This window comes from Nuphar pumila, chromosome 10, assembly GCF_984573655.1.
Source record: "Nuphar pumila chromosome 10, dmNupPumi1.hap1.1, whole genome shotgun sequence".
NCBI lineage: Eukaryota > Viridiplantae > Streptophyta > Magnoliopsida > Nymphaeales > Nymphaeaceae > Nuphar > Nuphar pumila.
The window spans coordinates 94,825,943-94,852,396 of record NC_143258.1 but is presented as its reverse complement, the minus strand read 5'-3'; the positions used below and the strand labels follow the sequence as shown (position 1 = coordinate 94,852,396).

At 38.2% G+C, this 26,454-nt stretch overlaps 2 protein-coding genes across 3 annotated transcripts; both read left to right on the top strand.

Moving 5' to 3' along the window:
* Positions 1 to 272: 272 nt before the first annotated feature.
* On the top strand, positions 273 to 3,482 carry LOC149827436 (LEAF RUST 10 DISEASE-RESISTANCE LOCUS RECEPTOR-LIKE PROTEIN KINASE-like 1.2). Its single transcript, XM_090018515.1, has 2 exons — positions 273 to 1,098; positions 3,409 to 3,482. Exons 1-2 carry the CDS (start codon positions 273 to 275, stop codon positions 3,480 to 3,482), a joined length of 900 nt encoding a protein of 299 aa, XP_089874641.1.
* A 6,724-nt stretch (positions 3,483 to 10,206) lies between these two features.
* On the top strand, positions 10,207 to 16,628 carry LOC149827435 (LEAF RUST 10 DISEASE-RESISTANCE LOCUS RECEPTOR-LIKE PROTEIN KINASE-like 1.2). 2 transcript variants are annotated; one of them, XM_090019365.1, is made up of 3 exons: positions 10,207 to 11,269; positions 14,719 to 14,742; positions 15,280 to 16,628. In XM_090019365.1, the coding sequence occupies exons 1-3, from the start codon at positions 10,381 to 10,383 to the stop codon at positions 16,494 to 16,496; spliced, it is 2,130 nt and encodes a 709-aa protein (XP_089875491.1). In that variant the 5' UTR covers positions 10,207 to 10,380; the 3' UTR covers positions 16,497 to 16,628. The 2 variants fall into 2 exon arrangements, with proteins under 2 accessions (XP_089875491.1, XP_089875492.1); XM_090019366.1 differs by lacking the exon at positions 14,719 to 14,742.
* Positions 16,629 to 26,454: the final 9,826 nt, after the last annotated feature.

The window sequence follows — 26,454 nt, the reverse complement described above, 5'->3', positions numbered from 1 at the left end:
AATTAAGATCCCCAAATTTTTTTTTTTAATGGCAAGCTGGGCTTAGGTGACCCGATCAATATGTTGCTTGCATCGGGGAAACTTGCATTTAGATTGGGCTTGACAAGTGAAGCTTCTGAACTGTTTTTCCAACTGCAAGTCAATGGTCTTTATGATCCCTTCTCTTTCTCACTCTTGCAATCCCCTTGGAACACCACCATCTCAAAACTATCCTCCTCCTCCTTTCCACACCCTTTGCTCATGAGGAAAGAAACAAACACACTGTGCCTACCATGCCTCCCACTCACCTCCTCCTCCTCCTCATCCTCCTCTACTTGTGCAGCGCCTCCTCTGCCTCACTCTCTGATTACTGCAGGGAATCTGAGTGTGGGGGCATCCATATCAAGTACCCTTTCTACCTTACAAACGCCTACTCAGAGGAGCAACCCTTCTTCTGTGGGTACCAAGACTTCGGAATCTACTGCAACCACACCACCAATACGTCCATCTTCACCCTCTCCAGCGACAAGTACGTGGTGAAGAACATCAGCTACGACACCAATCAGCTCTCTCTCGTCGACACAGAGATCGACGCTCATGATTGCCCCGCACCGCGCCGCAATGTCACCCTTAACGCCACCTCCTCTCTCCATTTCGACCCCGGGAACATCAACTTAACCTTCCTCCTCGACTGCTCCTCCAACCCCATCCCCTCACCTCCCTCCTCCGGCTACTTACCACCGCCTTCTTGGAGCGATGATACTAGTAGTCTTCCCATAACCTGTTTGGATTCCCCACCTAACAAGAAGTCCTACGTTGTGCCCGCCAAAACTTCCATTGGCTCGGCTTGGCTCTCGGCCTGCGTTCGGTCTGTGGTGGTTCCCTACAACGATGCCATGGGGAAGCAACATAACAGCGAGCAGCCCGGCAGCTTCCCCTCGGTGGTGAAGGGAGGGTTCATTTTGGATTGGGGCAACGCAGACCAGTGCTACGACTGTGAGGCGTCCAAAGTGTTCTGCGGCTACAGCGTCACCGGTCAAGGCCGGGGCTTCGTTTGCTTCTGCAAGGATGGCACTCACGATCGAGACTGCAACGCCGCGCCCCCTTCTCCTGTTCCAGGTACATGGCTTCTCTCTTTTGTTCCTGGGCGTTACTTAAATCAAATATGGGCTTCTTCTTCCTTCTTCTTTTTCTTGTTTTTTATTTTTTTGAGCTGGTTTCGTTTCCCTGCCTGCAACAACTCCCTTGGGAATTTGATCGTGCGAGCGAGGAGGGGATTGGGAAATTCATTTGATTGGAGATATTTAACTTTGAAACTCCGTTTCCCCTTTCGATAATTTTAGCTTGGAATTCGGAGGTAATAGGAGTTTGAATTCCTTGGGGGATTTCAGAGTTTCCTCTTTAAACACGAGCCTATTTAGTCTGATTCGGAGAGGAGAAGCAGATCCAACTCCTTCACCGAGTATGTTCTAGTTTGTTTGACATTTTAGATCCGAGCTCCCGGTTTGAACCCGAATCTGACAAAGAACGTGACCAGATACAACTTTAATTACATGTAAGTCTTGATTGGATTAGATCATATTTGGACGCGACTGAGTTTGATGGCGTCTTTCTCTATCCATCTCCAAATCTGACTCTGAATCCAATTAGGCTGCACCCATTTATATCCTTTAGATCTCTAAGTCGACAAGTACAGGACCACCATTATATCTTAAAAGGTATATATTCAATACAATCGATGGTAGGTAAGTCTTGATTGGATTAGATCATATTTGGACGCGTCTGAGTTTGATGGCGTCTTTCTCTATCCATCTCCAAATCTTACTCGGAATCCAATTAGGCTGCACCCATTTATATCCTTTAGATCTCTAAGTCGACAAGTACAGGACCACCATTATATCTTAAAAGGTATATATTCAATACAATCGATTGTAGGTACAAATCTAGTTGAAATCTTATGATGCAAGTCATTTTGACTAAATCTTACCTGATAGATGAGTTCAGCATGGTCGGTTTAGTAGGAATTAAAATGAAGACACATTAAAGATGGCCCACCCAGGCCGCACGCAACTGGCTTGGGGATGGCTTGTTTTGGCCCAAATTGAAAGGACTTCTCGAGTTCAAAACCAGGGAGGGTTTTTCCCATGTACAAGCAGACACCCACACGACTTTTTTGTCGGTAGGCTATGCAAAAATTACTTGTATTTTTTATAGGGTCATGATTAGGCTCAGGATGATCTTATGACTAAACCTTGCCTGAAGGGCTTATCATTAGGAGTACATGATTTATCTCTTAGTTTATTCAATTACTTGGACGTCATTTCTTTCATGTTTGACATTGCTCAATTTGCACCAAGAAGTTAAGATTAGTGACTACTTTATTTGTTGGTATTGCTTGCTTAAAGTTGTAGATGATATTATCGCCCCAAAATCAAATTATTTCTATGAAACTTTAGTTATTATCTTGAAAATTGAATAATAAAGAACATACAAAGCTCGCACTAGGCTTCTAGTCTCCTTGGGCTCAAACTACATTTCTTCAAAAAGATTTTACTCCAAAATGCAGGTCCAAACTCATATTTGGTGCTAATCTTCTGGTCTTCTTTAACTGTTAGGCTGATATCTTTAGATGCCAAACTCTAGGAATCAGCCTGATGCAAAGAAGATACTGCAGTCATTCAATCTTTCAAGTTATCTCTGTAAGAGTAGATTAATTTTTCTATGATGTGTTTGCCTGATGCAGTCATTCAATCTTTCAAGTTAGTAAGAGCAGATTAATTATTGAACATGTCAGATGATCCTCTAATATTTGGAGCTTGAATTCATGATAGACTTTATCCTTTCTCAGCCTAGATATATATTCTCAATGGGCACGAATAAAATGTATTAAATATATCTAACATTAACAACCAAGTCTAGCTCACTTTTAGTGAACAGTACCTCCTAATTTAGGACATGAGGTAATTTCTACATAATGTTTAGATTATGTAAGTTTAGTACATTTGAAAGTCAACCATATCCTTTATCCAGGATGATCTAAGGACTATTTGGACTAACTGACTATGGATTTAACCAAATTGAGATATCTAACTTCAACAAGTTATAGCTTTGGCTACCAGTGCTTGAATTTAGTGTGTGTGTGTGTGTGTTTTCATTGGAAAGCTTAATTAGAGGGATATGCTTAGTGAAACAATTGTTCACCGTTGTTTTTAGGCTAATTCAAGATCATTTAGTGAGTCAATTAGGCCGATGAAACTTCTATTCATATATATATATATAGTACTATTTAATCAGGTCATACCCTCATCTAAATAGGATATAAATTCGATCCAGAATTAGTTAAAGGTGAGGCAATTGATAATTGCTAGCAAAATGTAGACTTATTCAAAGCACATCTTTCAGTTTGTTCTTGTGCATTTTCGTCTCTAGTTATCAAGGGAGATTCACGTTATTATCAGAGTTCTAGGATATCCTTGGTCGGGAACGACCCTTCGACCTACTGATAGATGGAAGAAACAGGCATGGAAAAAGCAAAAACAAAAAACAATCACCCACGAAAACAATGATTTTACATGGTTTAGCAAAAACTACCTAGGTCCACGACCACACTAAGACATCTTCTTTTATTGATTGGGATACACAAAACATAGGAGGAGGATGCCTCCTTAGATAGGAGTCTAAGAATTTTATATAGAGTCTACGAGTGTTGCTTAACTACAAAAAATTCTTCCACAATCCTTACCTACAAAGTTGGATATGCAGAGAAACTTAGTATTTATATTCAGGTAGTAAACAGGCTACACACTCCTCCAACAATCATTACCTGCAAAGTTGATAACAAAATTTCAAGTTATCCTTACTAGTGAAGTGAGTCATAAAGCCCCGGAGGAAGAAGAGCCATGATTTTTGGTGGCTCCGATAAAAATTCAGGTCAACTCAGATTGAAAAACAGAGTAGTTAAATTGTTAATGTAAAAATCGGCATGTTTGAGCTAATCGAAAAACTCCTGATCCAATGCCCTATACAAAGGTAACTGCATCATCCGTGGAAGATGAGCAACAATTTATCAAGGAAGCAAAGGATGAGATACTAATCAGACCGTAGATGTATGATCTTTTCCATCACTAATTTTGATTTAGTAAGAGCTAAACACTCCATTAATTATCAGAACACAAAAAGGGCTAAACACTCCAAAAAGAGACGGCTTCATACACCAAGGATTTAAGGCTACTTGCATCAATCTGAGTATATTAAAGAAGAAATCGAGACATCCAAGATCCAACTTGGACATGGTATTACTTTGGCTATCAATATTAGGGGCTGTTAGTGATTTTGTTTCATTATGAGGCTTATTCAGAGGGCTTAAGTGGTTCACCCTCATTGTAAGGCAAATCTAAAGTTGTTTTGTTGGTCAATTAGGCCTACAAGTTTTCATCTTATTATTACATTGAGGTTTGACCAGCTCAATCCAATTATGGATTTGTTTGAGTTGTATCATAAACTTAATTTGATAATTTTTTCTTTTTAATTAGTTTTAACCCTTTTTTAGTACAGTCCCTTTGACCATTGAAGGGAGGGGGTGGAAATGGAGGTTGGGCTTCCCTAGGATGGCAATGGATCGGAGGAAAACGGGGCCATGCCCCATCTTGCACTGTTTGGACCGGGGATGGAGGGCATGAAATGAGGATGAAGGCAAAGATGAAGGTTAAATTCAAAACTCGTGTGGGGATGGACTTACGCTTTCCCCTGCTCCATCCTTGATCCCCATTAGTAAAATAACTAAAATACCTTTAGGGATGGCAGTGGACTGGGGAGAAATGAGGCCCTGCCCCACCTCGCCCTGTTTGGATCATTGATGGAGGACACAAAACGGGGATGAAGGTTAAAATCAAAACCCGTGTGGGGATGAAGGTGGGAATGGATGACAGAATTTTGAGACGGGGCGGGGTTACCCATTGTAGATGACCGACCAGTCACTCTCTTTACGTGACTTAATAGGGTTCAATTCAACCTTTTTCTTACTTCCCAATATACCGGTAGATGAGCCCCATTCTTGAAAAAAGGAAGAGCTTCCTTGATGACGTTGATGCCTCTTCGTTAAGATCCATTTCGTTTATGGATTCATTTGCTTTTTGGAGGGAGCTATTGGCCAATCTCCTAAAAAAAGCCTTCCTATCCAACAACTATACGTAGAAGCTGATATCTCTTGTGACCGACCGATCGTAACTCTTCTAATCAGTCTGTCTAGTCTAATGCCCTGCTCCATCTAATAGATATTTTTATTTATTTCTTGTTTTGATCGAGTGATACAAGAAAAATGATTGATCAAAGATTCTGTCTTATCCTCGATAATCTTGACATCTGAGATGTTATGATTCTCTAATATATTGGGATTGGCTACTGCCTGATACTGATTATCTTCTGACCTATGGCACCCAATCTGATGTTATTCCAACCTTGTAAGAAAAAGAATTTGATAAAGGAGATCTCAAGCCTAGAGGCACGTTCTTAAGATCGCTATCTTTAGAACTTCAATTGCCCCACTCTGAGAATTCCGAAGATGTGAAAAAAGGGTTTTGTTACGACTGAGTTCCCATGATAAAACTAGGCTTGAACCTTAAGAGAGTCACTGCTTCGCAAGAACAGATGACCTCTTCCACACATGAACTCTGCAAGCCAAAACCGGGAAGAAAAAATGGAGAAAACTGGAGAGTCGGAAATTCTAATGATTCAAAAGACGAAAAATGAAGAGATTTATAGACTTGTGAGAAAGGCCAAAACGTTTTGAGATAAATGAGATTAATGGTCATAAACCAGACGGTTTGAAAATAGGACAAAAAGGTTCTTGAACCGTCCAACAGTCACAAAATGCCATAAACTCAATATACATGCTATTATAACCTTTCAAACGGCTAGATATCTCAAAACCGAAAAATCAAAACGGACATTTGCGCCTCATGTGCACCTATCAAAACGCTACAATATCCTCAAGCGTCCTTGCGCACACGCGCGCGAACAGCGCATTTGTTGCTCGTGCAGCAACATCCGCAATCCACATAAAGACTCAAGGCTTACCAAAGTAAAGAATAGATAACAAAGTCTGTATTTAAACCACTAGAAAAATTGATTTCTCTTAGATATGGGACTAAACCTTTTAAAGCACTTTAGGTGGAAAGAAATCACCAGTTTTAAAACTTTCCTAACATCTGATTAATCAAGCAATGCATTAAAAGTGGATCGGGTACTGTCATACCCATGCTGAGATCTCATTGTTGAAAGCATTTTTTAACAGATCTGACCCCGTCTTGTCCATGCTGGACACTACAACTTATGCTATTGTGCATTTCACTGATTTGATTGCACAAGCATAGCACTCATCTGGCCCTAATGGGTGCACCATCTAAGAGTCACTTGGAGCAGTTGTGTGCACGTTTAGTGGTATATGTAATTCAATAAAAAAACATGGACTACAAAATGGTAGTAGATGAGACCAAATGGTCCACATCATGCAGACTCTGCTAGTTAAGGTTAATTAATGTTTCATCAATATCACTACTTTCAATCACAATTATTGTTAGGTGCAAACTGCTAAGTTTTGGACATGTTCACTAACCAAGATTCAAGTCTCATGGATAGTTGGTAAACTAAAAGGATTAGTTAAACCTAAGAAGATGCTGCAACCAATGCATATCAGTTTGATTGATATCACTATGTCTTTAACAACCATATGCCAATTATGTTATCACAAGGATGTGATGCCTTAACCACTTCTTCTTTTGTTAGTTTTACTCAGTTGGAAAAAATGTCATTATAATTGGTCTTTTTCAGCAAAACTTAATTAAATGAACAAATGAAACTTCATCTTTTCCAAAAAGTCTACAAAAAGAACTTGCTTTTTAAGGAAAAGTTTAGAACACAAAAATTATATTTAGAAAAAGTTTATTTTCTAAAGAAAAATATGGATCCCATTTCACCGGATCTTGAGTTTGAATCACATTCGAGTCCTGGGTTTGGATGCGGTGAAATGGGATCCACATTATCCAAGGATATCTAGTGTCTAAGATTTTCCACAATGGGGGATTATGTTATAGGTAGAAAAGGGCCACCTAGGAGGGCTAAATTCTCCCAAGTGATCGGCAGTGTAGTACCATACCTTAGAATGAAATTATCTAAATTCACAAAAATGTGTGCCCTTTTTGGCATTGTTCTTTTACTCATTGATGTAAATCGAGAGGGCTCAATTTACGAGAAAACTACAAACTTATATTTAAAAAAAGTTGAAAAAAAATAAAAAATAACAAAAAATTAAAATAACTAAAAATTAAAAAGAAATACTGAAATTTACCTCATCTTCAGCTCTCTTAAACATATGGATTTCTCATCTTTTTATAGGAGATAATTCATAATCAAAACAAATACATAAGTGATAAACTCTAATTAATTAAGATGAGTCCTTATCTTAACTGACTTTCTAATTAGATAAGGATCTTATATAGATTCAATATCCAAAATACAATCTAAAAAATCCAAAAATGAAAAAAAAAATCTAACTGGCTCCTTTGTGGACCCGAGTCTTCTGCACCCATCAGTCATGCAACTTTTCGTTCTTCTTTGGGCATTTGACATGATTAAGAATGAGCTTATCATTGTTATTCTTTGTGGTACCATTCTGTCAGCCAACGAGTGCCCACATTTGGTGTCCAATACCCATTTGAGCTGCTGCTCAGCTCGTCCAAAAGCAAGAAAGAAAACAGAAACAAAAAAATCAGTCATGCCCAAAAAATTGCAGAATTTCTTCAGGAAGAGAATGAAAAAAATCAATTTTTAAAGTAAGATTACCATGCCCAAGAATTACAGACAGTAATCCTATTCATCTCAACTTAATTTTACAGGAGAAGAGAAGCAGACAGACAATGCTAAACATATCCTATGACCAGAGCTCTTTTTGGTAGCTGTATCTACTCAACCCAATATATTTATATTATATGCTCATAAACATATATAATCCATCCAGCCTATGCATATGGTTGGTGACTCTACCTCTTTGTAGATTTGACCTGAGCTGGCTCAATTCCAAAATTAATATGATTTAACATAATATCATGTTCTTAATTGCAGGGTTGTTAAACCTATAACTTGAAAGCAATTGGTACCACAATATTTGCAACTTACCTTGCATTGAACCCATAGTGGCCCTAATTAATGTCACTGATCCAATTTGTTTGTATTTCAAAATTCATATCTACATAGAAAATGAATGAGTCCCAACTTAATTGGCACCTATACCACAAAGACCATCCAACCAACTTGTTGACAGCACACACGGATCGGATCAAGGTGTAGTGATATGACCCTTTCTCAAATGGGGGATCTCCATTTTCAGCTATCCAAGGCTGAAGGGGTCAGACTAGAGATCCTTGGGTCTCTCCCATCCCTCGGATCTAAGATCTGAAGGATTTAAGTTGGTTTATATACTACTCAGATCTTATAATTCCAACTCGATTATCTAATTGAATCCAGTGCATTAAGCTTGAATCATATTTTTATTGGATCTGGTCCGGATCGATAGTGGGTGCTACCCGACCTTTCGACATGGAGACCAAATTCTATAGGGTCCGGGTATGGTGACAAATAAGAAGACCCGATTAAGGCCCATGTCCGAACTTGAAGGTCCGATTAATACATGAAATCTTGTATAGTTTGTAAAATTTTATTCCAGACCCGCGCCCCACCCAAGTTTCGATTAAGACCTGCAATTTTTCATTGTAAAAGTGATAAAAATATTATTTTATCGGGTATGGGCTGGGTCTTGTTCATATAGTTTTTATTGGGTCTGGGTATGGTTTCTCTTACAGTAGACCTGATTAGACCCCGGTCTGGACCCGATACCTTACTCGAAAATCTGCTTCAAGTCTTGTTCCACCTGGATCCCAACCAAACCCAACCGGTTGGCACCCCTAGTTTCAGATATTTGGTTGAGTGGGGCCCTCCGTTTTCAACGTTCAACGGTTCAAAGCTGATATGAGGTTGCGTGGTGCCCACAGGCTCGCAGCTTAAAGTCAAACGTGGCGGTAAGGACGCCCACCTTCTCCCCGAATCGCATCCTTTGCTTTCTGACCGATCATTTACCAAAATCTCCCCAGCATTTCTTCCTTTGGCCTCTTGACTCCTCAGCGTTTAAGTGAATCCTTGTCCAATGCTGTATGATGGGGATTGGGGGTGAGAATATGGGTCTGATAGCTCTTTTGGATTCGACCAAATAGATCCAACTCCTAGTTTGAACGAGGGCGAATAGGAACATCTACATCTACTAGAAGCTCCAAATCAGTGTATATCACGTCTCATTCCTAAGACAATCTTCTAACTGAGGAAAATCTAGATACGGAATTAATGAAGAAAATTTTTATGATGCCCTCAAGAAAATATTGGCGCATAAGAAGATTGAGAGGTTTTAAGAATTATATAAAACTTATTTTCAAATATACATATATAAATAAAACCATAAAAAAAAAATAAGGTGGTTATGTACCATGATACCATATGTTGGTATACACTCTAGATCGTATAAATCTAACCACCAAATGGTAGATCTAACCGAACAGATGTGTTTAACATGATTTATTGACTATGTTAGAAGGTTTTATCATGTCTAATACGTTATAAGATCTTATTTTTGAGTTTGAAAATCAATGACTCACAATTCATGAAAATAAGGGTGGTTTAGAAATTGTATAAGACATCATATAACACAAGAAATTAGTAAACAGAAACTGTTAAACATGATCCAAAGGTTAGATTTTGCATTTGGAGCTTAAATCTATGTAAATCTAATGTGCAATACCATATAAGCACCAAAAATCTTAGTAAATGTGTTTAAGCAAAATGTCAGACTTATTATTTGGTAATGTAAGATTATGTACTTGGCTTTTCTTGGTCGATTCAATTGATTACTATTCATAGCGCCTGCTCTTTCTAGCAGCAGGCAAAGGGCAAGTCAAGACGCTTTGTTAAAATTAGGGTTTCCGATCCATCCTAACCACCACCAACTTTAGGTCACCTGCCAATTGTTTATGGTAAAGGGCATTTAAGTTATTTATGAAAGTCAGGGTACCTTTCTATCTCTGTGGCCGATCTTCCATTGAATATTTTGTTCTCCACTCACTTTCTTCCTTTTCTTTTCCTCTCTCGAATCACGCTTCCTTTTTCTTATACTTGAACATCTTCGTCACCACCAACTCTCTCTCTCTCTCTCTCTCTCTCTCTCTCTCTCTCTCTCTCTCAGACAGCGTGACAGCCTAATTTCGTTTCTTAAAGTTTCTGCTCCCCTGTAATCTCGTGCGCTGCCTCCTCCTCCCCCTTCTTATTCTTCGATCAGCATCTTCTTCTTCTTCTTCTTCTCAAATGCTTTCCTACAGATGCCTTTCATCGTTCGTCATAATTCAGTTGACAACCACCTTCTTCTCCCTATATTTCTCCTCCATCATCTTTTTCTTCATCACAGCTTGTTCAGCAGTAAACCCACTGTACTTGGCCTGTGCACCTCAAACCTGCAATGGCATCCTCGTCAAATACCCATTCTATCTTCCTTCCCAATTCGACAGTGGCTGTGGGTACTCCGGTTTCAATCTCACCTGCGTTGACAACAACAGCACCCTCCTCTTCCAGGTCCCCAACCTCAACTTCATGGTTAATGCCATCGACTACACGGCTCAGACCATCAAAGTGGCCATCAGCCCCAGATTGATCGGTGGGACCGAAACCTGCCAATACCCAAAGAGAGGCATAGTGCTCTCAGACATCACAGGCACCACTACGACCCTCCCTTTCAACCTCGCGACCAGTAACAAAATAGAGACGTTCTACTACAATTGCTCAACCCCGCCCACCGGTATTACTTCTGATGGTGGCAGTGGTAATTACCTTGGTGGTGGTGGTAGCAGCACTAATTACGATTTCAGATCCAATGAAGTGTCTTCTTGTTCCAACGCTACTGCTGGTTGGTACTCCTACGCCTTCTTGGACGACTCCCCTTCCAAGCACGGTGTGACTATCAGTTGCCAAGCGAACGTGAGCTTACCGGTGCTGGGATCGATCAGTACAAACAGCGACTTCGCCGCGTCCTTGTCCAACGGGTTCCTTCTGGGATGGACTCTCGATTCCGCGCTTGATTGCAACAATTGCACCGCATCCGGTGGGCATTGCGGGTTAAACTCCACCTCCGGTTCCTTCGTTTGCTTCTGCCAGAATGATTCGCACCCGGGGAGTTGCAGCACCCACCCCAATTCCTCTGGTGACTCTCTCTCTCTCTCTCTCTCTACTTTCTCATGTTTGTCGATAGCACAATCACGTAGGAAACGGATCTTGCGATGTGCCATATGACAGGATCCTGTCACAGGTCAAACAGGAAGATGACTTTCTGTAATAGAAGGTAGGAACCACTGGTCCCAAGGAGGGTTGGCGTAGTCGGGTAGGGACCTTGGCTGCTAGACCGGTGCTCAAGCCAACGCTTAGCATAGGCCTCGGGGTAGGGGTCTTAACCTCGAAATTTTACGCTGCCGGCGCAATGATCGTAGGTATGACAGGATGAGCCAGTACGATCAGGTCTTCGTGCTATTTTTTCGAATTATAAATAAAAAAAATAAAAAAACGTTCAACTTTTTTTTGCCGGCAATGCGACAGGATTCCGTCATGCGGCGTTTGATGGGGGGATCCTGTCTCTGCTCTTTATCTTTTAGTCCAGATCTCTGCGTTTGGTGCGGCGTTTGAATGGTAAACCCCTGACCTGATCCACACAACCCGAAATGATCTGTCTGGAGTTTGGTTATTGGGTAAAACAATCCCACATATTTTGTGCATCATGATTGAGTTAGCCACGTGTCATGGTCAACGATCATCTTGTGGACATTTGGATTTCTATAAAGTAATGGTGAAACGAACAGGTCAATCTCTTCCCTGATTTCAGAAGTTTACGCTTTGCCCAACCTCCACGCTTTTGACTCCTTCAAGTTGAAGAAATGGGTATCGTGAGGGCCGTGTGTACTGAATTATAGGATGAGCCCATAATACCAACCGTCCATCACCGTTGTCTGGTTGGCCAATCACACACAATCGATACCAAGTCATGGTCTACCTTACCTAAGCTGGGGTCCACAGATAAGTGTACGCTTACTAACCTATCTTGGGTGTGTTAATTTTGTTTAGAAATTTTCAGAGGGGCATCAGAATTTTGTTTATGTAACTCAACCTAACATCTTTGGAATTAGTTGCAGTTACTACTAACCTATCTTGGGTAGGTACTAAAGTATTATGCTGCTAATAAATAAGTGAATGCCTCAAACAATTTGAATCGCTATTGGTCCTTATGGGACAACCTTGCTTTGGGGGGATGCTTATAAACTAGGTAGGTTTTGATTTAACATTTTCCTCAGCTTTTTATTTCACTAATTCTTTCTATCCTTAAAATATTTTGATCTTAAGATCATCATCTTCCTCATGCAACAGCCAATCGGCTACTTATAGAAACGATATCAAACCTTGGAGGAGGAGAGAAAAAACAAGTTTTGAGAGAAAAATTGGCTTGATAAAATTTATATCACATTTGGTCACTTATAGAAAAGATGGGGTGCTTTAGGAGCACCTACTCACACCTAATAGAAGCTTCAAATCAAATTTTCAAAATTTGAATGCTTTTTTTGTTGACCAGACCCTATAGTTATGATCTACGGTCATTATTTAGTGAAAAAAAAGATTTGGATCATGTGATTATAGCATACATAGAGGTTTTTTAAGATCTTTAAAAATCAACCGCTTACAAAGTACCAAAATTTTATGGCTTAAAAAAAACCTAATTTGAAGTCCAAGAAACATGATTTCTATCAAATAAACCGTATTAAGTGGATCTATAAGGTCTGATTGAGAAGATGCAACTAGGTGGGAGTAGGTGCTTCCCGAGCACCGGAGCAGTACTCATAAAAAAAATACCCCCAAGATAATCATGCCATGATGTTGCAGATATTAGAAAACTTGGACTACTCGCCCTCTAGAGAAAGTTAATATTTTGGATCTCTCTATCTTATGATGTAAAAAGGTGGAAATATAAAAATATCTAATGAAAACTTGCTAAAGACAGCAGAGTTGGCCGCAACTGATTTTTATAGTAAAGACAGATCGCTAGGCAGGATAGACTACTTTATTGGAAATATGCTCTCCTTCACACATCATCAATTTTGACCACTAAAAAACTGCCGTGTGTAAACTAATAAAACAAGACTAAAATGCAAACGATACCACATCAAAATTGGATTCAAACTTGTCTTGAAATAATTGCAGTTGACGCAAATGGTTGGTCTGCACCTTTATCCTTTTGTTCATTATGGTTATCTTATATGCCACACTTTGTCAAAAATAACTCATTTATGCTATTTTTTTTTAAATTAAAGGTGTCTTGGTTACGTGGTGTCACTAACGTCCCTTTGAAACTAAGATGAAAACTCTAAGCAGTTAAATGCATGACTGAAATCCCATAAAAAAAAACGAATGTATGACTGAAAAATTGGGTGGCCTTTGTAAATAGCTAATAAGTTTGCATGTTGTCACCTTGTTGGGAGTCTTGGTATGCTCTACTATATGTTTGTAAGCCCCTTTATTGGGGTATAGCCACAGACTTCGGTCTTGAATATTTCTTAGAAGTTGAATTTGAATTGATATGGTCGTGGGAAGTGTTGCTATTCCATGTTTATCTCCATTACCCTCTTGTTCTCTAAATCTAGCCACAGGCATGGCTCTCTTCCTGCAGCTTGTCTTTCTCGTCTGTTCTTCTTCTTATGCTTAATCTTCACTTCTATGGATTTCTTTCTGATGGCAAAGCAATCCAGTTTTCTTCCCCTTTAAACTGTTGCAAGTCCAGTCTTATCATATTACCTTCATCTCAATTCATGAAACAGAGATCTCACCCAGAATCCTCTGTTTAATGGCAGTGTTCCTTTCCAAAGAATTTTCCTTTTATTTTTTCCTTCAGGGAATGTGAAATTGAAATCCAGTATCCTAATGCATACATGCAAGAGATGTGTTATTCACCTTCAAATTTTTTTATTTCGTGGCAATTCCTGCTCTGCCCAATGCTGCAGTCCATTCATGAAATGAAACATCCTGTAAGTACTCTTCCCGGACATACTGTAACGACAATTTGCCGTTTTTGAGAGTCCAAAGATCACCATCTCCAAGCGCAAATCCAATGATAGAGCCATTGAGCTTTTCTTTATCATTGAAGATGGAAGTGAATGATGATTACTCTCTCGTATATTGTTATTTTGTCCTTAGGAAAACATTGGGCTACCTTTTGTCACAAGTGAATTGTTTCCCCTGTTTATGAAATTCCTGCTAGTATTGATCAGTTTGGTACTTCAAACCTTATCTGACATGTTGAATAGACGATTTCTTCATTGAAAATATACGTTTTAGCAGTCGATGAATGAAAATTGTTGCACTCTCCCTCTTTGGAATGTCAAATATGGGGTTGCACTTACTATTGGGGTGTTAAGCCCATTCATATTAGATATCATTCTGTTAGAATTGTACATATAAGAAATCTCCCATGAACGGGTTCAGAGATGAATCATGCGCTATTAGCATCACCAGAATGTATTTTGCTATCTTTGTTTGTTAAAATTTTGTTCTTTCAGAAAAAAGAAATCATTCGACTTTCTGGTTTCCTAACTTACTCCTGTTTTCTGGCTTCAGGAAAGAGCAAAACATTGATAGCAGGTACACCCCTCAAACATTGATCTTTTAAATACATGCATAGAGATATGAGATGAGAATAGACATATGAGAGAAACAGAATGTCATGCTTGCCATCTACTGTTCCACACCAATCATAAGATGGGCAGCACTCGACTCATTCACTAAACAGGTCTGAGTATTGCAGTCCCTCTATCAGGTGGATGGTCCAAGCTGAACCAATTGAAGTGATCTGGGTTACGAACCAGATTAGGACTTTCTCTGGCCTTCCCGAGTTCTACATTAAGGTTCTGTCCCTCAATCCAGACCCAGTATCAAGTCATATCAGCTCGAACTTGCCACCAAGTATTTGGACTCAGCAGAACCATGTTAATAAATCAATCTCTAAGACTGTGTTGGCATGGTAGGAAAGAATTGTCATAATTGTTCTATCCCACTATCTCCAGACCAAGCTCCAAGTGTTGCTGGTTGGTCCTTAAGGAGAGGAAGTAGTCAGCAAGCTAAAGATTATAATCATGAGTTTTGTTATCATGAATATAACCTTCAGTTTCATGTCCGCAGGTGTATCTGCAGCTTCTGGCGTTTTGGTCATGGCGATGATTCTCGCTTTCTGCTACTTTCGTCGCTACTATGTTAGGAAAAGACCTCGCTCTGCAGTCTTCTTTACCAGATCGATTTCCTCTTCGAAGACTTCAAGCCAATCTGACATGGAGAGCAAAAGTTTCCACCAAAGGTGTGGTAGCGGTGTCACCCTCTTCACATACAGGGAGCTTCAAGAAGCCACCAATGATTTCAGTTCCTCTAATGAGCTCGGTGATGGGGGATTCGGCACCGTCTACCTTGGGAAACTCCATGATGGTCGGAAAGTAGCCGTGAAACGCCTGTATGATAACAACTACAGGCGTGTTGAGCAATTCATGAATGAAATTAAGATCATCTCCGGCATTCGCCACCCGAATCTCGTGTGCCTCTATGGCTGCACTTCACGCCATAGCCGTGAGCTGCTCTTAGTTTATGAGTATGTAAACAATGGAACAGTTGGTGACCACATTCATGGCTCGCATGCTGCTGAAGGCCATCTCTCATGGAAGGTGCGGTTGACTATAGCCATTGAAACAGCCGAGGCATTAGCCTACCTTCACCGGCTGGATCCGCCGATCATTCACAGGGATGTCAAGACTAACAACATACTGCTTGATAACAATTTCCATGTCAAGGTTGCTGATTTCGGCTTGTCACGTCTCTTCCCACTCGACGTGACGCATGTTTCTACTGCCCCACAAGGCACGCCCGGCTATGTTGATCCTGATTATCACACATGCTACCAACTAACAGATAAGAGTGATGTTTATAGCTTTGGTGTAGTACTTGCAGAGCTCATCTCTTCGTTGCCGGCTGTTGATATTAGACGGCATAGGCATGAGATCAATCTTGCTAACTTAGCTGTCAACAAGATCCATAATGACGAATTGCATGAGTTGGTCGATTCCTCAATTGGGTTTGATACTGATGAGTGCGTGAACCGGACTGTTAGAGCTGTAGCAGAGCTGGCATTCAGGTGTTTGGCACCAGAGAAGGACGTGAGACCAACAATGGATGAAGCGGCAGAGTCACTGAGGCAGATTGAGTCAGGAGAGTGTAAACAGGAGAATGCAGCATCGCCACCAGTGGTGCAGAAAGAGAGTGGTGCACGGTTGAAATCTCATGGCCCGCCATCACCGAATTCTGTGGCAGATAAATGGCCGAGCCACCATACTACACCTAATAACAGTGGGTAAGATTTCACTCACATTGTAGTTCACATAACTCCTATGAGTTGATGGAGTTAATGAGATGTTATGGACATAAGCTTCTTTTTCTTGTAAATACAGAATTAATATATGTCTTGCTGGATGGTCATTTGTTCAGGCTCAAGATAAGTGAAGTTTCTATAGAAGTTTTATTATGAGAACAAGTAAAATTAATGAATACATAAAAATAAGACTACCTGTAAAATGGAAAACATGTATATGAAAAAGTAAGCAAAAATTGCTCTCTTATGCCACTTGTAATTGAAAAAGAAAGTTTTGAAATGATTAACCAAGCATCTTATCAACAATTGAGAGGAGGAAATAAAAAACGAAACTACTTTGATGAAACTGCATACATATATAAATTGTGAGGTATATGAGCCGTAAAAGGTGGTGAAGATATCATTGAAATGGAAAATCGCGCGGTAGTGCCAATGATGAAGCTATTTCTTGCTCTCTATTTATAGGAAGCAGATCAGGTCATGCTGAACATGAGCCTTTTTTGATCATGCCGACATCGGGGCAATCCTATTTGCATTTTAAAAAGTTAAAAAGTCAACAAAACCACGTGGCATTCATCCAAAATGCAAACAGACGGCCACGATGTTGGCATGAGCAAAAACGTTCATGTTCAGCATGACCTGATCTGCTCCCCTATTTATAAGAAAATCCTACAGAAAACGGATAGCTGACTTCTATAATACCCACTTTCTCAATTAAGCTATGCATGCCATGCATAAAACGGTTTTGTTGCCGGGTGTAATGGCCATGTTAAGAACATTAGAGAGAGAAGTTTTTGTGTTATTTTAAAAGGGTCTTGGAGAAAAAGAGAGAGAGAGTTTCACCATTTTTTCAATTTTTTTTATTTATAACAATTAATTTCTTTATTGATTGGGTCGTGTGTGAAACACAATGTACATCCAACCTTCTTGTCATTGAGAAGACGATTATTGTGCCATATCTCCCACCAAGCCTAAATCAACCAGCACCGCCAAGCCCATATCACTTTTTGTATAAATTAACAAAGTGAGGCCCCAAAATCAACTTTATGAGGCAATTCACCCAATCCAGCTGAATATGTAAATTACTCCAAGCCAACTTAAAAAGTGACTGAAAGAAAGGACAAGACCAAAAAATATCTTGAGCAATTGCATTTTGCACAAAATCAATGTTCTTGGCACTACCCGTAACATTTCACCATCATTTCAATTCTTTACTTATTACCTGTATATTTATGATATAAGAGTCAAATTCATCAAGTCTCAATAGGAACACAATAACAATGCATGTATGTACATAGATAAGCATACATGAAACATGCATGTTTTCAAAACATATATAGTTCACCATAACATTCATAAGACATTTGATTGAACAACAATTCATGAAGAATGTTACATAACAAGAATATATTCATGAGTGTGTATCTGAATTGTTAAGGCATAAATCAAACAAAACTCGGCCTTAGATAATGTTAAGGTACATAAACTAATTTTGATATGCTTATAATCACACGTGAACCAATGTGTAATATATAAAGTAACTTTTATCTTGTATATTATCACTTACTTTTGAATGCATTAACATGTTATTTGCAATTAATTTAAGTTTTCACTTGAATTTTTTTAAAGGTACTGTCACAGGTAAACACTGAAGTTCAAGGTAATACCAAAGATATTTTCACCCACACAAAATTTGTATTTTATTAACCTAATATACATATGTTCCTCGAAACGACATCGAGCATCATTACCCTAGTCGGCTAAGGGCATCACCACCCCCACCATCTTCAGAATCACCACCTTGGATGTAAATCATTAGAGAATCACCACCCTAAATGCCCATCGTTAGATAATCACTACAGTAACTGCATTATTAGAGAATCGCCACTATAACAATATCGTTAAAGAATCACCACTATAACAGTATTATTATTCAGTTTTAACAGGCACATCATTATGCATCATTATTTAGTTATAACATACACATCATCATATATCATTGTTCAGTTTAACATGCATATCACAATGCATTATTATTCAATTTTAACATTCACATCATCATGCATCATTATTCAGCTTTAACATACACATCACTATGTATCATTATTCAGTTTTAACATGCATATCACCATGCATCATGTTGCATATCAATGTATCATGCATATTAACATATCATGTTGCACATTAACAGGTCATACCGTCCATTAAAATATTATAACATAAAATTACAGTATAGAAATTCAATTATATTCACAAGTGATGGCACAACCATACAACTTCATTAGGCCCATACATTGTATACTAGCAGGTCGTGTCTCTATTTGGTTCAACTCTAAAACCAAATCATGTTCTACTGGTTGACTTCTAAAACCAAATTATGTTCTATTGGTTCACTTCTGAAACCATGACATGCATGCAAACACAAGTTTCATATTTGAAACTCTTATAATAAAATATTCTCGGTAAATAAAAATTTTGTTACATATGTTAACTATCTATAAAAGAAAACTTAGGTCCAAACTCATTTGAATCAGAGAATAAAAATTTTGAAACTACTGACTGTTTTCTATTCATAGAACAATCTTGTTCAGTTCAGACGTTCCAAAGAAATATCAGTCATGCATTACATAGAATTAAATAAATTAGAAGATTTTTACTAAGGGTATCTTAGCATGTCTTACACGAGTTTAAAAAAGCTATAAGTTAAAACTCATTTCTAATAGAGAATTAAAATTTATGCAATTGTTCTTTGCCAATTTGTTTTCCAGAAATTATAGGTTCGGGAACGATATTGTGTGATTTTTAAATTTTTAAACCGTAAAAATTCATACTACAAGATTTTTATCATGTGTTCTTTAATATACAAACATACATAAAAATATCATTCATAAATATATAACATATTGAAAGCTATGATTTTTATAAAAATATGTAGCCTACACAAATTTTCTGTCGAAATAAAAATTTTATGTCAACTTGCAGAGGTCATATCTCCCAACCATAAACTCATTTGAGCCCATTTTTTTGGGGGGATTGCTTTCACATGTCTGAAACACTCTTTTAAATTTTTAAGATTTATGAATTTACCATTTTGGAGAACCAAATTTTCTATAAGATTGGCTAGAATAAAAATACATAACAATATGCAGTTTTCAAGAAAACACATCAAGAACTTTATATTTTTCATTAAAAATACCAAGAACATGTATTCAATGAACTTTTATTCATCAATCATGTTTCATATTCATACATATACACATCTAAACATGTAAATTCAGAAGAATCATCATGAATCAGCATCCAAAATCATCTTTTTACCAAATTATATGTTTTTTATAAAATTGATTTTCGAAAAAGTATTTTGAGTTTTTAAAATCTTTATACATAGCACAATATCATATCTAGGCAGATATGTGTACTGATATGCATATGAGAACTATAAAATAGCATGAACCTGTACCTTAGTCTATAAATACATATAAGGTTAGTATGCCCCTACTTTGAAAAGCAAAAAAATATTGAATCTAGTGAACACTTCCTCCTTGATGACCACTTTCTTTCACTAGTTGCACCACCAATGAAAAACAACAACTCCAAGATGCCCTAAGGAGGTCTCTTCCTAGGAGGGGCATGTGGGAGGAGGGAGAAAGAGAAAAAGAATAGAAAACTAAAGAGTGAGAAAAAAAACAAAGAAAAAGAGAGAGAGATAGGGGTGTATGAAAGGATTCCTTATATATAGTTCTTAATCCAATTCCATAAGGAATAATAGGTATTTGGGAAGTTTCTTATTCCTATCACTTGTTTAGACTTTCTTCTTATGTGAGTCGCTCCAAAAATGTGTGGGAGGGAAAGAAATTTTTTTTATAGTCCTCTTGAGTTTCCTATATTATTTAGGAAACTATGAAGCTACCCTAAGATTCCTATGACATTAAGGAGACTTATAAGTAGCTTAACTTTAAGCCTATTTGATTGAAATTGGGAAGTAGGTGAGGACGTCCCACCCTAAAGGCCCTATTCTATACTAATTTAAATTTTAAATATAAATTCAACCCAAATTAAGATTCAAATCGATTCCAAATTGAAAATTCAATCCAAATTCAAATTGAAATTCAACTCCAAAATGAAATTCAAATCAAATTAAGATTCATATTAACTTGAAATTCAAACTCAAATTGAAATTAAATTCAAATAAAAATTCAAACTGAATTTGAGACATAACATTCATTTTTATTTATCAAATAATTTTGAAAAAAAATTGCAGGTATAACATTGAGCTCGAAGTGATGGTCCCTCACCCCAAAATAGATCCTTTAGGCAACCAATCTACCTAGAAATCCAACCCTCAGACACAAAAAGGTGGGGTTGTCCATTTCTGTTTTACCTTTTCACGCTTTTCCATACCTGGCATGAAAGAGATATTAGGTGTGTCTATTTCTTAGTCGTGAAGTTAGATATAACACAAACCTATTCATTGACTAACCGCAGAGTGGTTTCTTTCTTTCTCCTTTCTTTTTTCATTTAGAAGGGTTGGTCGCTTGCATTACATAGCCCCTTGACCTTTGGTGACCTTTTTATAAGACTTTCATTTATAGTATATCCATATTTTATCTTAGTGTCTACCCCCTCCCCCTCTCCCCAACATCTATACAAAGCATTATGCATGGGTAATATTAAAATTATGCTTTTCAATAGTATCACTACTGTGTTTTTTATAGATAAAAAACTGAAATCCGCTCTATTCCTCATATGGAAATCGATTGCTCGTGAGTTTATGCCAAGAGCTTAATAATACCTTAATTTTTTTAGAAGCCTTTTTGTGTGAAAATAAAAGTAGATGATTTGGAGTGATTTATAACAATCGAACCCCACAGAAAGAGGTCATTCTTTCCAACTAAATTGAGTTAGAAATGGCTTTCTTGAGGCCCACGACTCGGTCTAAGCTATAAATGCTAATTGAGTTGGTGTTCATTTACCTTGCGGTAAATAAGCTACTATTGTTGTTGGAACAGAGAAAAGCTGTAACACCCCAACTTTTTATAGTAAAAATTTTGGAGTAAATTTTTTTTTTTTAAATAGCGAAAGTGTAAAAACAAGAGTTGGGTGCATTACAGGGTAAAACAGAGAAGTATTAAAGCATACCATTCATTAATTAAAGCATTAATGTCATTAACTACATCTCATAACAGAAATATTAATTTACTAATCAGAGTTCAAACATAAAATATTGAAATAAATGAGATCTCTTGGCTATATCCATAACGATGCCCCGATGCTCCAATTTAGTTGCTTCCTTAAAAACATTTAAAGTAGAAGGGTCAGACTCCTCTGTCTGCGTAAGAAGCATAATATTCATATGTGGTGCTCAATGTCCTGTGTACAAATACGTGTAACATTTGCAGATATAACTAGCATGAAAATTTATATCATTCTAAGAAAATGATTATGCTTTTTAATTCATGATACAGTGCAAAAGATAACTGAGCTAAATGTATATTTATTCACTTTAGCATAAGTTGTAGATTCCACAAGTTTTACGAAAGTCATATCAACAATACACAACTCTTCAAAAAATAAGTTTTCAGTCAACTAAATTATTTAATGTTTATCTTACTCTTACCCTGTGGGTACGCATATGCATAGACCTCGTAGCAGACCGATACCATACAGAGGTCTATTAATTAATAACTCATATGACTAGCTGTACGGATATCCAAATGGGACAGTCCGTGACCGAGAGAGAACTCCCCAGTGGCTAGAACAAGAATTAGGATACATCCTGAACACTCCTGCAGAAGACTTAGATCTACCACCTAGGACGCATTGGTAGTTCTGGTCCCTTAACTTTGTGGACTGGGGACCCAGTGAGACACCTAGCTCTCATGAAACCAAGAATGTCCACGAAGCTTGTACCACCTGCCCTCTCCAAGGTAGACCATGGGTCCAGTAACATACACCGTCTTTCAGGTGTACCTAGAGCTCGGAGAATTTTGTAACATACACCGTCTTTCAGATGTACCTAGAGCCCGAAGAATTCTGTAACATACACTGCCTTTCAAGTGTACGTAGAGCCCGAAGAATTCTGTAACATACAACCGTCTTTCAGGTGTACCCAGAATCTTGAAGGTTTTATATTTATGTTTTTATTTAACCTTTTTTTTATAACCATGTGTGAGCTATCGCACCACGAGAGATCTGATAACATATATCGTCTTTCAGGTATATTCAGAACCTTAAAAACTTTACAGTTATGCGTACATTTGATTCCTTAATTATTTTCCTATGTGAGCCATTGCACCACAGAGGATTCTCAAAATCCTGAACCCGACTTGGGGTTCATACACATAGTATACATTTTTGAGCCAGGGTGCCATAAGCACCATCAAGGTAGCATCTCTCAGAACATGGCTCGACCCAAAGCCCATATATGAACCTTTGTTTTTTTTTTCTAAGCTCGGGCGTACGCATTCGTTTCTGAGCTATACCATCCACATGGCAGAGTTTGCTTGATAATGGCAGGGTTTGCTTGAGATACTTCTTCTTTAGAATCACTGAAATCCCGTGAAATTGTATCATGTCTTTATTTTTATTTAATTTTTTTATTCTAATATATATATATATATATATATATATATATATATATATATATATATATATATATATATATATATATATATATATATATTCTAGGGAGTATGTATCATACCCCACGAATGATGCCATCCATGTGGCATGGCTCACGAAATATATGTTCTTTTCATAAATGCTCTTACCTTAGACTTGTGAACTCGTAGCAAGGCCTTTATTTATTATTATTATTATTGTTGGTATTATTTTACCCCATACTTAGTGTATTTTTCAACTGGGCTCAGACTACAATGAGCCTTTGACATGTCGTGGCCTTGTGGCTGCCACCACAAGGTAACACGACCAGGATAGTGTCCTACCAGTCGCCCACGGTCGATGAGGAGCTGGACCCATTGATCCAGTTTTCATACATGTATGGATGCGGCCCCAGTTCTGGTCGTCTGTCAATACCCAAACCCCACAAACAATCCTCACATCTTAGATCAATGGGGGGCCTGTTGATCGTGACTATCACTTAAATGTCCAGACCAAACCACCCTCAATCAACCCAATAGCACTAGGGAGGGTCGGTATGATTCTCATTCAGGTCACGTTACACTAGAATCATAACAATATATCATCATATATAATTTCAATATACAAACCTTGTTGTATAAAAATATATATATGAAACCCCATCGTGTGCTATGATTGAGTCTGTCTCAAAATGTGTCATTCGTAAGGGTGTTATACCCTATTCAATTATGGGTGTTCGTTATGTATATTGCAAAAGTTCACGGTTCATTAAGTAATAATTCAAACAAAAATATTTCAGACCTAATGTCATAACCACAAGAAATCAGATGTTAGGTCAAGCCATTCACATTCCAAACGTTAATCTCAGCCAAGACATGGTGCGGCAGAGCATGAATCAATAGCTTATCTAGCCCATGTTAAACAGTCTATCCAAACAACATTTAGTAGACGATTTAAGCAAAAATCATTAGGTCAAGGCAGACTTAAATCTACAGGGAGCAACCAGTCATGAGTCTCAACCACAGTCTAGTAAATACCCGATTCACGTTACCTCTAATGAACCCTGGGACAGTAGATATGGGAGCAGCATATACAAATTTTTTTTATTCAACATGCAGTTAGAAGTGTGGCATAAAGAAATTTGATAACCACATCCATATGACATCTACTATATATCCAGAAGCATACGTTAATGCATTTCAAGGCCTACGAGTGTTGTGGGTGCAACATGATGATATGTACAGGATACAAGATATATGGCTTGAACAATGACGTTAAGTAGTAGATCGGGAATCCATGTCCCTACACTTGCACAGTCGATCCAACCCCATCATGTAACCCTCATGAGTGCCATGACAACACCCGGGGTCGACTCACCCCATAGACGACATTTTCTTCTTCTTTTTTGTTTCTACAAGTCTTGATCTGCACCAAGAATGCACAGCGGGATGCTGTTTGCTGAATGGGGTAATACCCCCCTTATACCAAAGTGGTTCCAGTCAGTCGTATGTGCTTGCATACAATCGAATGGTGCTGCAACATCTTGTGCTACAGGGTACCAAACCCAACACATAAATACATATTCTCCTTACCTCTTGTTGGAGCTTCAAGCGAATGAGGCAACGTTTCTTTCTCGTGAAGGAGCTGCACGCCATTGCAAGGAGTAGCTTCCACGTTCAACAATGGCAACCGATCACCAAGGAGAGAGAGAGAGAGAGAGAGAGAGAGAGAGAGAGAGAGAGAGAGAGAGAGAGAGAGAGAGAATCCAATGGTGGCTCATGATTTCTCTCAATCTCCCTATCTTATCTCCCCCACTAAAGTGAGTTTTTTTATTTCTTTTTTTTTCAAAACTCAAAGAATCACCCTCAACTCACAATTCTTTTTGGTGGGTGTTCTTATTTCCCAAAACACCCCCATTACCTTTTAGCAAAAATCTCTCTAACTTCCTATAATTCATTGCTTTAATGGTACCCTTCCTCCTCTTATGGTGGGGAGTTTTCCTAAAAATGTGGAAAGAGAAAAAGGAGAACTATTTCCTCAATATTTTTGTTGAAATGAGCTAAAACGTAGGAGCTCCTTGACCCCACATTTTTTTTAAAGTAAAAATCATCACTTTCTTATGCAAAAGGAAAAATCCATGCACAAGGGTTTTAAACCAAGGTCTTCCACCTAAGGGGCAACAAATCCCACCACTTGTGCTATGTTGCTTTTCGTTGAAAAGTGTGTGAATTAAATTGTATTTAACTCTTTCAGTTTTGTTTCGGATTTCATTAAAAAAAATAATGATTTTCACTTCTATGTGGGCGCTCCGAGGGTTTTGAACTTGGGTTGTGGCTCCACACAACCGTAAGTCCTACCACTACACCCCACCATCACTTGGTGTTCACTTTTGCAAGAATTTTTTTTTATGTCATATTGGGACATTTTTCCTTGTTGATGGATTTCTTTCGTTTTCACCCGTTTGTTCTAAACTTGCACTCTCTTACCTTAAATGTGTTTCGGATCTCACGCTATTATCCCGAAACCATTGGATTTTTTTTTCATTTGGCCCCGTGAGCCAGGGCAGATCATCGGATCTTGCCAAGATCCGGATCCAAATACCAAATTTGAGGGTTTGTTACCAATTTTGTTCTAGAAACCTCAAGTCATCAAAATTGTAGTGCATAACATAAAATCTTATTATTTCACATAAATGCTCCACTTTTATTCATTTAGAATTTCATAAATTTCACGGGTTTTACAGAAAAGATCATGCAAAAAAAATCAATTTTATGGCATTTCAGCAAGTTCCTAGTTTGATTGATGGATTTGACTTTTGCTTGCATCCGATCTCCAATTCTTGTTCACCTTGGATGATCGTGTTGGGTGAATTGTGATCTCGTATGATAGTGTCAGGTGAACAACAACCGCTTTGTCATAGTACGAACTTATGGGCTAACAAGTCACTTTCTTCTCTACCTTTAGCCCCTCTTCACAGCCGAAAACAAGGTTTCCTTATCCAATTAATCAAAGGTAATAAGATCTCTGTGAAACCTTACTATATTCTCATCAAAAAGGATGGAGCAGGCTTTTTGATAGGGCCCTGACCCTTTTGCCATGCTATCCTAATAAAGCTTACAAACCTAACCATATAACTTTCAGTTGAGATTGAAACCATGCTTCTCACACCTTCACTTTTTTTTCAAAATCATGCTACTTTCAGTGGATTCTCAAAGTTGCTAGTTCACTCTAGACTAGTAGTACTATTAGATTAGAGCTATGGTCTTTCCTGGCAACATGAATGATGTGTTTGGGCCCCTTATGGATCCACTTCGGGGGAGGGTTTGACTTGAGGGCATCACTTG

Excerpts from the sequence above, each read along its gene's own strand:
- LOC149827436 (XM_090018515.1), top strand. The coding sequence starts at position 273 with ATGCCTCCCACTCACCTCCTCCTCCTCCTCATCCTCCTCTACTTGTGC. Across the intron at positions 1,099-3,408 it reads GCCCCCTTCTCCTGTTCCAG|TTATCAAGGGAGATTCACGT; the intron begins GTACATGGCTTC and ends TTTCGTCTCTAG.
- LOC149827435 (XM_090019365.1), top strand. The coding sequence starts at position 10,381 with ATGCTTTCCTACAGATGCCTTTCATCGTTCGTCATAATTCAGTTGACA. Across the intron at positions 11,270-14,718 it reads CACCCACCCCAATTCCTCTG|GAAAGAGCAAAACATTGATA; the intron begins GTGACTCTCTCT and ends TTCTGGCTTCAG. Across the intron at positions 14,743-15,279 it reads GAGCAAAACATTGATAGCAG|GTGTATCTGCAGCTTCTGGC; the intron begins GTACACCCCTCA and ends TCATGTCCGCAG.